At 55.3% G+C, this 11886-nt stretch overlaps 1 protein-coding gene across 3 annotated transcripts in view; it reads left to right on the forward strand.

Annotated features, from left to right (window-relative positions):
* Nucleotides 1-11839, forward strand: part of Scube3 (signal peptide, CUB domain and EGF like domain containing 3) — a 37248-nt gene extending 25409 nt beyond the window's left edge. For all 3 annotated transcript variants that reach the window (XM_075979687.1, XM_075979689.1, XM_075979688.1), the window contains 3 exons: nt 141-293; nt 395-474; nt 6621-11839. In XM_075979687.1, coding sequence (XP_075835802.1) covers nt 141-293; nt 395-474; nt 6621-6770 — 383 coding nt within the window. In that variant the 3' untranslated portion in view covers nt 6771-11839. The remainder of the gene's footprint in view (nt 1-140; nt 294-394; nt 475-6620) is intronic.
* Nucleotides 11840-11886: the final 47 nt, after the last annotated feature.

Genomic DNA, 11886 nt, shown 5'->3' on the forward strand with positions numbered 1-11886 from the left:
ATGGAAGAGGGCGTGTGCAGGTGTGTGTTGGAGGGGAGCCTGTGTGCAGGCGTGTGTTAGGGGAAAGGAGCCGCTGTTGGAATGACTTGGGTCCTGCTTCCCAGCCCCACTACTTTCTGACCTGATGCTTGCCTTACCAGCCTCCCCATCCTCCATCACCACTTATGAGACCTGCCAGACCTATGAGCGGCCCATTGCCTTCACGGCCCGGTCCAGGAAACTCTGGATCAATTTCAAGACGAGTGAGGCCAACAGCGCTCGTGGCTTCCAGATTCCCTACGTAACCTACGATGGTGAGGAAGGCAGGAGGGCTGGAAGGGTGGACTGGGGTTGTGAGGGAGCAGGGGAGCAAAGAGTCCCCACCCTCAGCCCCCAACCCTGCTTGACTTTACAGAGGACTATGAGCAGCTGGTGGAAGACATAGTGCGGGATGGCCGGCTCTACGCATCTGAAAACCACCAGGAGATCCTGAAGGCAAGTGAATGTTCACTGCAGCAGCTAACGTAAATGGGCACACGCGCCAGTGGGCAGGCAACATGCTGAGGACCGGGATGATGGGCTATTCCCTGGCTCTCTGGGGTGGGCGTTCTCTTCACTGCCACATCCAAGGGGAGCGAACCGAGGCCCAGAGCACCAAAGGGCTTGCCCGTAGTAGGCCTGTTCCAAGGTGAGAGAACCGAGGCCCAGAGCACCAAAGGGCTTGCCCGTAGTAGGCCTGTTCCAAGGTGAGCGAACCGAGGCCCAGAGCACCAAAGGGCTTGCCTATAGTCGGCCTGTTCCAAGGTGAGAGAACCGAGGCCCAGAGCACCAAAGGGCTTGCCCATAGTAGGCCTGTTCCAAGGTGAGCGAACCGAGGCCCAGAGAGCCAAAGGGCTTGCCCGTAGTAGGCCTGTTCCAAGGTGAGAGAACCGAGGCCCAGAGCACCAAAGGGCTTGCCCGTAGTAGGCCTGTTCCAAGGTGAGCGAACCGAGGCCCAGAGCACCAAAGGGCTTGCCCGTAGTAGGCCTGTTCCAAGGTGAGCGAACCGAGGCCCAGAGCACCAAAGGGCTTGCCCGTAGTAGGCCTGTTCCAAGGTGAGAGAACCGAGGCCCAGAGCACCAAAGGGCTTGCCCGTAGTAGGCCTGTTCCAAGGTGAGAGAACCGAGGCCCAGAGCACCAAAGGGCTTGCCCATAGTAGGCCTGTTCCAAGGTGAGCGAACCGAGGCCCAGAGAGCCAAAGGGCTTGCCCGTAGTAGGCCTGTTCCAAGGTGAGAGAACCGAGGCCCAGAGAGCCAAAGGGCTTGCCCGTAGTAGGCCTGTTCCAAGGTGAGCGAACCGAGGCCCAGAGCACCAAAGGGCTTGCCCATAGTAGGCCTGTTCCAAGGTGAGAGAACCGAGGCCCAGAGCACCAAAGGGCTTGCCCGTAGTAGGCCTGTTCCAAGGTGAGAGAACCGAGGCCCAGAGCACCAAAGGGCTTGCCCGTAGTAGGCCTGTTCCAAGGTGAGAGAACCGAGGCCCAGAGCACCAAAGGGCTTGCCCGTAGTAGGCCTGTTCCAAGGTGAGAGAACCGAGGCCCAGAGAGCCAAAGGGCTTGCCCGTAGTAGGCCTGTTCCAAGGTGAGCGAACCGAGGCCCAGAGCACCAAAGGGCTTGCCCATAGTAGGCCTGTTCCAAGGTGAGAGAACCGAGGCCCAGAGCACCAAAGGGCTTGCCCGTAGTAGGCCTGTTCCAAGGTGAGAGAACCGAGGCCCAGAGCACCAAAGGGCTTGCCCGTAGTAGGCCTGTTCCAAGGTGAGAGAACCGAGGCCCAGAGCACCAAAGGGCTTGCCCATAGTAGGCCTGTTCCAAGGTGAGAGAACCGAGGCCCAGAGCACCAAAGGGCTTGCCCGTAGTAGGCCTGTTCCAAGGTGAGAGAACCGAGGCCCAGAGCACCAAAGGGCTTGCCCGTAGTCGGCCTGTTCCAAGGTGAGAGAACCGAGGCCCAGAGCACCAAAGGGCTTGCCCGTAGTAGGCCTGTTCCAAGGTGAGAGAACCGAGGCCCAGAGCACCAAAGGGCTTGCCCGTAGTAGGCCTGTTCCAAGGTGAGCGAACCGAGGCCCAGAGCACCAAAGGGCTTGCCCGTAGTAGGCCTGTTCCAAGGTGAGCGAACCGAGGCCCAGAGCACCAAAGGGCTTGCCCGTAGTAGGCCTGTTCCAAGGTGAGAGAACCGAGGCCCAGAGCACCAAAGGGCTTGCCCGTAGTAGGCCTGTTCCAAGGTGAGAGAACCGAGGCCCAGAGCACCAAAGGGCTTGCCCATAGTAGGCCTGTTCCAAGGTGAGCGAACCGAGGCCCAGAGAGCCAAAGGGCTTGCCCGTAGTAGGCCTGTTCCAAGGTGAGAGAACCGAGGCCCAGAGAGCCAAAGGGCTTGCCCGTAGTAGGCCTGTTCCAAGGTGAGCGAACCGAGGCCCAGAGCACCAAAGGGCTTGCCCATAGTAGGCCTGTTCCAAGGTGAGAGAACCGAGGCCCAGAGCACCAAAGGGCTTGCCCGTAGTAGGCCTGTTCCAAGGTGAGAGAACCGAGGCCCAGAGCACCAAAGGGCTTGCCCGTAGTAGGCCTGTTCCAAGGTGAGAGAACCGAGGCCCAGAGCACCAAAGGGCTTGCCCGTAGTAGGCCTGTTCCAAGGTGAGAGAACCGAGGCCCAGAGAGCCAAAGGGCTTGCCCGTAGTAGGCCTGTTCCAAGGTGAGCGAACCGAGGCCCAGAGCACCAAAGGGCTTGCCCATAGTAGGCCTGTTCCAAGGTGAGAGAACCGAGGCCCAGAGCACCAAAGGGCTTGCCCGTAGTAGGCCTGTTCCAAGGTGAGAGAACCGAGGCCCAGAGCACCAAAGGGCTTGCCCGTAGTAGGCCTGTTCCAAGGTGAGAGAACCGAGGCCCAGAGCACCAAAGGGCTTGCCCATAGTAGGCCTGTTCCAAGGTGAGAGAACCGAGGCCCAGAGCACCAAAGGGCTTGCCCGTAGTAGGCCTGTTCCAAGGTGAGAGAACCGAGGCCCAGAGCACCAAAGGGCTTGCCCGTAGTCGGCCTGTTCCAAGGTGAGAGAACCGAGGCCCAGAGCACCAAAGGGCTTGCCCGTAGTAGGCCTGTTCCAAGGTGAGCGAACCGAGGCCCAGAGAGCCAAAGGGCTTGCCCGTAGTCGGCCTGTTCCAAGGTGAGAGAACCGAGGCCCAGAGCACCAAAGGGCTTGCCCGTAGTAGGCCTGTTCCAAGGTGAGAGAACCGAGGCCCAGAGCACCAAAGGGCTTGCCCGTAGTAGGCCTGGGTCCGACCTAGGTCCTGGAACTGCAGTGTTGCCACGCGGTGTCACACTTTGGGGGAGGTTAGAGAGAAGGTGAGGAGAAGAAAGGTCCTCTAACTATGTCATCAAGAAATGCAGGGGAGCCGGGTCGGGTGGTGGCGCACGCCTGTAATCCCAGTACCTAGGAGGCAGAGGCAGGTGGATTTCTGAGTTTGAGGCCAGCCTGGTCTACAAGAGTGAGTTCCAGGACAGCCAAGGCTACACACAGAGAAACCCTATCTCAAAAAACCAATAAGTAAATAAATAAATGCCGGGGAGATAAAATGTAGAATGATTTTTTGTTTTGTTTTAGGGTCTTACGTATATAGTCCAGGCTGGCCTTGAACTCCAGGTCCTCCTGCCTCTACCTCCTAAGTGCTGGGAGAGAGAAAGAGACGTGTCTAATATTGAGGAACGAATAACGTGCTGGGTCTGTGGAGTCACCAGTGGTGGTGGCATTCGTCTTTAGTCCCAGCGCTCGGGAGCCATAGGCAGATGGGTCTTTGTGAGTTCGAGGCCATCCTGGTGTGTACATGGAGTTCTAGACCAGCCAAGGATACACAATAAGACCCTACTTCATATTTAATTATGGGTGTTTGTGTGGCTGTGTGCCTGTGCATGCTAGGAGGCTGGCCAGAGGCATAGGATCCCCCTGGAGGTGGTGTTACAGGAAGCTGTGAGCCACCCTGAGTGGGTGCTGGGAACTAAACTTGGTCTTCTGCAAGAGCAGTATATGCTCTTAACCTCTGAGCCATCTCGCTAGGCCTGAGCCACTATTTCAAATGAAATGTAGCTGGCTGCGAGGGTGCACACGTATGGTTTGAACTAGTCGGAGCTGCAGTGGGAGACCAGCCTGGGCAACACAAACATCTCAAACAGCACATCCAATGCGCCACGCAACAGGATTATTTACAGTGCAGCGCAGCTGCAGCAGGTCCAGTGGCGCACGCCGTTGATCCCAGAGCTTGGGAGGCAGAGGCAGGCGGATCTCTGTAAGCTGTGGGTCAGCCTGGTCGACACAGTGAGTTTCAGGCCAGCCCTAGTCACGCAGTGAGGCTTTGTCTCAAAACAAAAGGACAATGTAGCACAGCTGTCCTCACTAAAGCGGCCCGGAGAGGCTGAAAGTCCCTCTTGTTTTAGAACTCCGTGGTACAGTCTAGAAGCCAGGAGATACGGGGTGGTTTTGTTGGCATGAGTGTTGTATGTTGGGGGTGTGTGCATGTGGGGTCAGAGGACAATTTAGAGGAGTGGTTCTCCTACCGTGTGGGTCTTGGGAATTGAGCTGAGGTTGTCGGTGCCTTTTCCTGAAGCAGTGAGTGTCTGGTGTCTGGTGAGGGGGCAGGAAACGCCTCGAGGAAAGGGCTTGTAAAGAGCTGAGGGTGACTGAGGAGCATCCCATGCTCGTGAGGATGGCAGTGGTGGCTGTCTTTGGGGACCATAGGACCCCTGTGGTTCCACAGGGTGAGAAAGAGCAGAGGAGGAGCAGGACACAAAGGACACACAGTTAGCATGTCACACGAGGGACCTGACTCTCACTGGGAGAGTGATCTGTGTGGAGAAATGTCTGCCAGGCTCGAAGCCCTGGGTCAGCCCGCACCACAGTTTCTGTTGCCTGCCGTCATTATAAGAATAAACTTCCACCAGACAGCATGGTGCCTGCCTGTAGACCTGGCTGCTGGAGCAGCTCAAGTGTGAGCTCATTGGAACCCAGGAGTTTAAGATTACCCTACACAAGATAGCAGGGCTTCATCTCGGGAAAGAAAATCCAGAAAACAGAAACCCAAAATGTGTTTCAAACATGAAGCAAACTAAATAGACACCCTTATGAGGCTCTGTGGTAGGCCAAGGACAGAAACGTGAAGATCTGGTTCATGACTCACGCCTCTAATCCCAGCTATTCAAAAGGCTGAGGCAGGAGGATGGCATGTTGTAGGTCATTTGGGGCTACAAAGTGAGTTTAAGACCAGGCTGAGCAACTTAGTGAGACCCTGTCTGAAAAAGTGAGACCTGGGGCTATCGCTCAATAACAGAATGTGCACCTAGGGGCTATAGCTCAATAACAGAATGTGCACCTAGGGGCTATCGCTCAATAACAGAATGCGCACCTAGGGGCTGGAGAGTTGGCTCATTTGTTACTCCTGCAGAGGACCCGGGTTCAGTTCCCAGCATCCACACAATGCCTATAACCATCCATAACTCTAGTTCCAGGGAATCCAACCCCCTCTTCTGCTCTCCTCTAGCACCAGGCCTGCATGTAAGGCACATACACATACACAGGTGAAATACACACAAGCCAATCTAGAAGAAGAAAAAAGGATAGTTGCCTAGTATATGTGAGGGTCTAGGTTCAACCCTCAGTATCGTATAAGACAAAAGAAATAGCTCAGCTATTGAAATAGTCCGAGGGAGATGGGCAGTGGTGGCGCACGCCTTTAATCCCAGTGGCAGAGGCAGGCGGATCTTTGAGTTCAAGGCCAGCCTGGTCTACAAGAGCTAGTTCTAGGACAGGCTCCAAAGCTACAGAGAAACCCTGTCTCGAAAACAAAAATTAGTCCAAGGGAGAAACTCGGGTGGCTTGGCTCAGAGTGGTAGCCATGGGGATGGCGTGGACTCGTCAGACCCCGGGTGTGCTCTGGAGGCAGAGTCAACAGTGCCGTAGCTCTGAGCAGGTGGGCTCACAGATAGCTCTGCAGACCAGGGTCTGAGCAGGTGGGCTCACAGATAGCTCTGCAGACCAGGGTCTGAGCAGGTGGGCTCACAGATAGCCCTGCAGACCAGGGTCTGAGCAGGTGGGCTCACAGATAGCCCTGCAGACCAGGGTCTGAGCAGGTGGGCTCACAGATAGCTCTGCAGACCAGGGTCTGAGCAGGTGGGCTCACAGATAGCTCTGCAGACCAGGGTCTGAGCAGGTGGGCTCACAGATGATAGCTCTGCAGACCAGGGTCTGAGCAGGTGGGCTCACAGATAGCTCTGCAGACCAGGGTCTGAGCAGGTGGGCTCACAGATAGCTCTGCAGACCAGGGTCTGAGCAGGTGGGCTCACAGATAGCTCTGCAGACCAGGGTCTGAGCAGGTGGGCTCACAGATAGCTCTGCAGACCAGGGTCTGAGCAGGTGGGCTCACAGATAGCTCTGCAGACCAGGGTCTGAGGAGCAGTGGACTAGAGCTGCCACTAACTTTGCTATGGAATTCTAAAGGAGCAGATGGTAGGAAGAGCCCAGGGGTGTCTCCCCCCCCCCGCCCACGCACGCTCAGTGTGCAATGCCGTTAAACATGAAGATGGGCTGTGAGGTATGTCACTGAGCCTGACAACTGCCATCTGCTGTCTTCTGCAGGACAAGAAGCTGATCAAGGCCTTCTTTGAGGTCCTGGCCCACCCCCAAAACTACTTCAAGTACACGGAGAAACACAAGGAGATGCTGCCGAAGTCGTTCATCAAGCTGCTGCGTTCTAAAGTCTCCAGCTTCCTGAGGCCTTACAAATAGTGCTTGGGGGCCTGGAGCCCCAGGTCTCAGAGCTCCGACTTCCTGCCCTCAGAGCTGGCCCCCCAACTCAGACAAGAAACTGGCCTCTCCTTTGGGAGGAGAAACATCTCTACACCAGGCACTATCCCCTCTGTCTTCCTAGTTATCTTGCCCCCGCCCCCCTACACTTTTTTCTTACATGTTTCCTGGAAAAGCCATTCAGTGCTGTCCCTGTCCCCCCAGAGGTGAAGGAACAGAACCCCCTCTCCTCTGGCCAGCTCACCAGCTCACACCCCTGCCCCCCCCCCGTCAGTCTGGAAGGGTGTTGGAGGCCTGGAATAGGATCTGGCCTGCTAGGAAGTGGAGGGTGGGGTGGGTAAGAAAGGCTTCTGCCATTATAGGGTTGTGCCTTTACTAGCCAGGAGCCAAAATGTCCCCCGCTGTGCTCCCCAGAATAACTTTACAGCCCAGAGCCCTGACAGAGAAGCTCTGACCAACTTTATGCCAACCCAGGCTGCTAGGCACAGTCTGAGCCCTGGGTGCCCGCACAGCTGGCATTCTTATCTGTACAGCTTTTCCTGTCTGCCTGGGGCTGACTCCCTAGGGTCTGCAGGTGGTCCATACACTGGGCTGGCGAACCCTGGCTGAGTAGGGAGAGCAACAGGTATCATTTTGTATGCCAGAGCACAACTGGGGCTCCCGGAGACAATGCTCTCAGATAGCTCTGGGACAGAAAGCAGGTTTTTTAAACATTGCCTAAAACAGAAAAGGAAATGTATTCCCTAAAGGACTGGGCTGCAGAGCAAGTGGAAGCCAGCCTCAGACACTAACCCTTTTCCTGCCAGCCCTCACTGGCCCACCATGCCCTCACTGCCTAAGTGCTCCCCGGGGAAGGCTTACTCCCCTTGCTAAGTGCTGACCTTAAAGAATCCTGGCCATTGACCCCCACCAGCCTAGAACTTGCTCCACAGTTGTTTTGCCCTTGGAGCCCCAGGTGGCTGGTGGGCTCCACCAAAGAGGACCCCACTCTGCAGCCAGCCTGGAGCTGCCTACCTCTGCCCTCGGGCTGTGGGCAGCAGGAAGAATGTGTGCCCTTGGCAAGCCACCGGCCCATCCTGTCCACGTCTGAGAAGTGCAATCATTGAGTCTTTCTATGTCTTCTAGAGGGAGGGGTTTTGTTTTTTGTTTGTTTCTTTTTCCTCTCAAAATAACCCTATTTATAGCTGCCCAGGAGAGAAGAGTGTGTTGGGAATGGAAGCATATCGGTTTGGCTCTCACGAGCCTTGAGCACTGGAGCATCTCTGCCTGAGGCTGCCCAGAACTTCGGGGCCCTCAGCTGTGCAGAGCCAGGGCAATCCCTCGGAGGTGCCAAAAGTGGAGGAGAGTAATTCTGGTAACTTGGTGAAGCAGGAAGGAGAGGGGCTGTTGGCTAAGCTGACCCTGCTGTCCTTGTGCGTCTCTGTGGCTCATGGTTATAGATGCAGATGGAACTGGTCGGTGAGCCACTGCAGGTAGGGGACCCTCTGCCCTTTCACGGCCTTCATGTTTCCCCTGGCATGCACATGGAGGAGCTTCAGGACAAACTCTGAGCATGGGCCAGAGAAGGCGGAGCAGCCTCGGATAGGACAGTTCTCCATGTATGAAGCTGCTGCAGGGGCAAGAACCAGATGTGTGCTGACACTGGCCACCTGCCTCTTAAGAGTTGACGTCCAGCCGGTTTCAACTACTGTCTTTCAAAAGGAAGAAGAATAAGTCCAAGCCCAGGCCCTGCACATGCTCCACCTTTAACCCAACTGTTGCTGTAAAGTCTCTAGTTTGCTCCTTCTAGGGCCCCCAGGGCTGTAGTCCTAGACAGTCACTAGCCACCAACTAACTCCTCAGGTCCAGCTCTAGGTGACTGCCAAGAGATTCAACAATTCCACACTAAATAATCTGACCCCCCAGCCACACCAACCAAACAGTCAATGGCAATCAAAGCCAGTTTCCTGGACGTCAGTTAGCCAACACCTTGGGGTGGGGTAGGGGTCTGCCGTCTGTCTGTCTGGGTCAGAGAGCTATTGTAAAGCTGCCAGATGGCTTCATACAAGGGTGAGTGGGCATTTGGTGGCAGTGTCTGCTTCCTCAGAAGTGCCACAGAATGGCTGGAATCAACTTTGACCATCCTACTAGAAGCCAGGGTAACTTGTGAGTCCTCTCTCCCTGCCATTGTGCCCAGCTCCTGAAAAGCCACACAGTGATGCCTCCCAAAGTCTGCCATTAGGATATGGTTCTCCTTGCTCCCTTTCCTGTCATACCATGCACGTGTCTACTTCCTCTGATCATTTATTGAATGGCTGGTGGGACAGCTCGTGAGTTCTATGGTACAGAGAGAAGAGGCCACTAGACCTAGCTGACATCAAGACAGACGGAGGAAATCGAGCGAGGACTGGCTACTACCAACCAAGTCAGCGGTTAGTCCAGGCAGAGCTGCTGCTGAACTTTCAGAGGAAACTGGCCCTGGGGCACCTAGCCTGGGGGCTCTGGTCGATGGGACCAGGATAACAACTCAGGGACTTTCTAGGACTGCACAGGTTAGGTGAGGTCTCTAGGAGGAAGTGGGGGGATGGGAAGATGGTGTGAACAGAGCCTTCATGAACTGACCCAGGAGCGTCTCAGCTGCGGTGCCCACAGGCTACATAACCATGGCACCACATTCATCTTAGCACAGACCTGCCCTGATCTGAGTTCCAACGTGGGACGTGGTTTCCATGAGGGCTCCAAGCACCAAGCGACACGTCTCAAGAAGGTGCTTAGGTCCTCAGCAGCACAGTGGTACCCTTAGCCCTCGGCCTCTGTACTGTCAGGCCAGCCAGTTCCTAACCCGGAGGTAATTCTCAGAATTAGGGGAAAACTGTCCAGAGCCTGGACTTCCGCTGCCCACTCTAAGCCTTTAGGAATGCCCAGAGGTTTGCCACCAAGCTACCCATACTTCCACTTCCCCAAATGTGGAGGCAGAGAAGACTGATTTGTTGCTTTGAGTTCAGGGGTACGGTTTCGCTTTTGGCTCTTACGATTCTTTGTGAATCCGAGAAGCATTCTCCAGATGCATGTAGGGGAGACTCCAATGGGCTAGGACATTGTAGCTCAATATGTCAGAAAAGGTTAGGGAGCGTTCGAGGATTGGTATTTGCTGCTGCGCCTCCAAACGACAGTCTCAAGACGGGAGTGGAGGCGAAGCGTGACTGACTCCAAGCAGATTTAGCATGCCTGGTTTCTTCCTCAAGCCCAGGAAAAGTGGAAGCAGACACCACCTTTACAGTGGACCCGTCTCTGGGGTAGAACAGCCATGACTCGGACTAGGAATCCTTTAAGAATTAGAAGGAGCAGAAACGCTGGTTCACGCTGGCAGCTCACCAGCGCAGAACAAATGGCAGGCCTTTGGACAAGCTACAAATTTTGGTCTTGGTGAGTTGACGTTTCAGAGAATAATTATCACGTGGAAGGCTTTTTTTTTTTTTGCGCAGAAGAGACCCTCAAAATACTGTATTTATACCTGCCTTCCGCTGTGCGCTACAGCAAGCATCTCACGGTCAATGACAACAGCAAACCATGTGGTTCATAGAGTATTTTGCACTTGGGGAAATTATGTATCTGAACTTGTAAAAAAGGAATGTTTGGATTTTGTATTGTCTTTTTTATATTATTAAAATACTAAACGGAACCCCTCAGCTGGCAAGCATCTTTTCTACCTCAGCGGCTTGGTCTACAGCTGGGAAGGAAGCGTAAAGTTCAAAGTACTGCCTCCCAGACCAGGCTGGCTCCTTCCTCCCCCAACATCTTATTCCCAATAACTTTGTATTTGGAAACTCTCGTCCCTGTCTATCTTTAAAAGCAGTATCAGGAACTGTCCCTTGCTGAGTGTGGTACAACACGGCCTTAATCCCAGTGTTCAGGAGGCAGAGACAGGAGGGTATCTGCGTCCAGCCTGATCTACATGGTGAGTTTCGGGCCAGCCAGGGATACATAATGGAACACAGTCTAAAACAAGGGGGAGGCGCTGGGTAGCTGTGTAAACGATTGTGTTCTCCTGGGGTGTGGTGATGGTACAGTTGAGGGCACTTGCTGCTCTTCCGTAGGACCTAAGCTCAGTTCCCAGCACCCACATCAGGTGGCTCTTTATTGCCTAGAATTTCAGCTCTAGGGGGTCTGATGCCCTCCACACAGAGACTTCAGGATTAACAGGCACATGCCAAGCCCCCCCCCCCCCCCGCAATCTACTTATCTTTTTAACTGGAAGCTCATTCCCTTTTTCATTTTCTCTCAGGTTTCTGGAAATAACCCTAAACCACAATTTCTTCCTGATGGGAGAGGAAATGATAATTTTTAAAGTCTAGGTGCCGGCTGTGAAACAGGGGCAAGAGGATCACAAGTTCAAAGCCACCTTGTGACACATAGCGAGTCTGAGTGGAAAAAGGAAAAGAAAAGAGGGGCAGGCACTTGATCCTGTCCTTCACAGTGCTAGCTTACCAAGAGGTGCGGTTGGCTTAGGAGGAAGGGTGGGCGCCCGAGAACCTAAGAAGGACTGGCAGGGTGCTCTACCTTGGTGTCCATCCACCCGGAAGTCGCCTCTCAGGGAAGGCAGGATTGAGGGAGCACCATTCCTCAGCAAGGGCTGTCAGGGCGGCTTTCCTTATGGAGTACGATCTCGGGGAGGATCATCCCTCTGGGAGAACTCCAGGGCCTTTCTTCTTCTGGAGACAGGCACACCATCCCTCACAAACACGCATGCTCCCAAGGCACTGTCCGCCAGAACACGGGACACGGCGGGGACCGCAGGGAGAATGGTCCCTCAGGACGCTGTCCTCCAGGGCATCTTCCCTCAGAGCGCTGAGGAGCAGCGTCCCTCGGGGTGTCAGCCCTCGGGGAACCGTCCGACCGGGCGCGGGGAGGACCGGCTCTCGGAGCCCCGTGCCCTCGATGCTCCTCGGCACCGTCCTTCTCGGTAACCGCCTACCGGTACCTGCCGCGGCTTCCTCCCGGGACCGGCTCCTGCAGCGCTGCCTCCCGCCGCCGTCCGCCGCCGAGCACTACCCATTGCTATGGCGACCGCGGCCTCCACCCGGCGTCGTGATGTCATCACGCCCTCCCCGGGCGCCCC

Source organism: Microtus pennsylvanicus, chromosome 7 (assembly GCF_037038515.1).
Source record: "Microtus pennsylvanicus isolate mMicPen1 chromosome 7, mMicPen1.hap1, whole genome shotgun sequence".
Lineage (NCBI taxonomy): Eukaryota > Metazoa > Chordata > Mammalia > Rodentia > Cricetidae > Microtus > Microtus pennsylvanicus.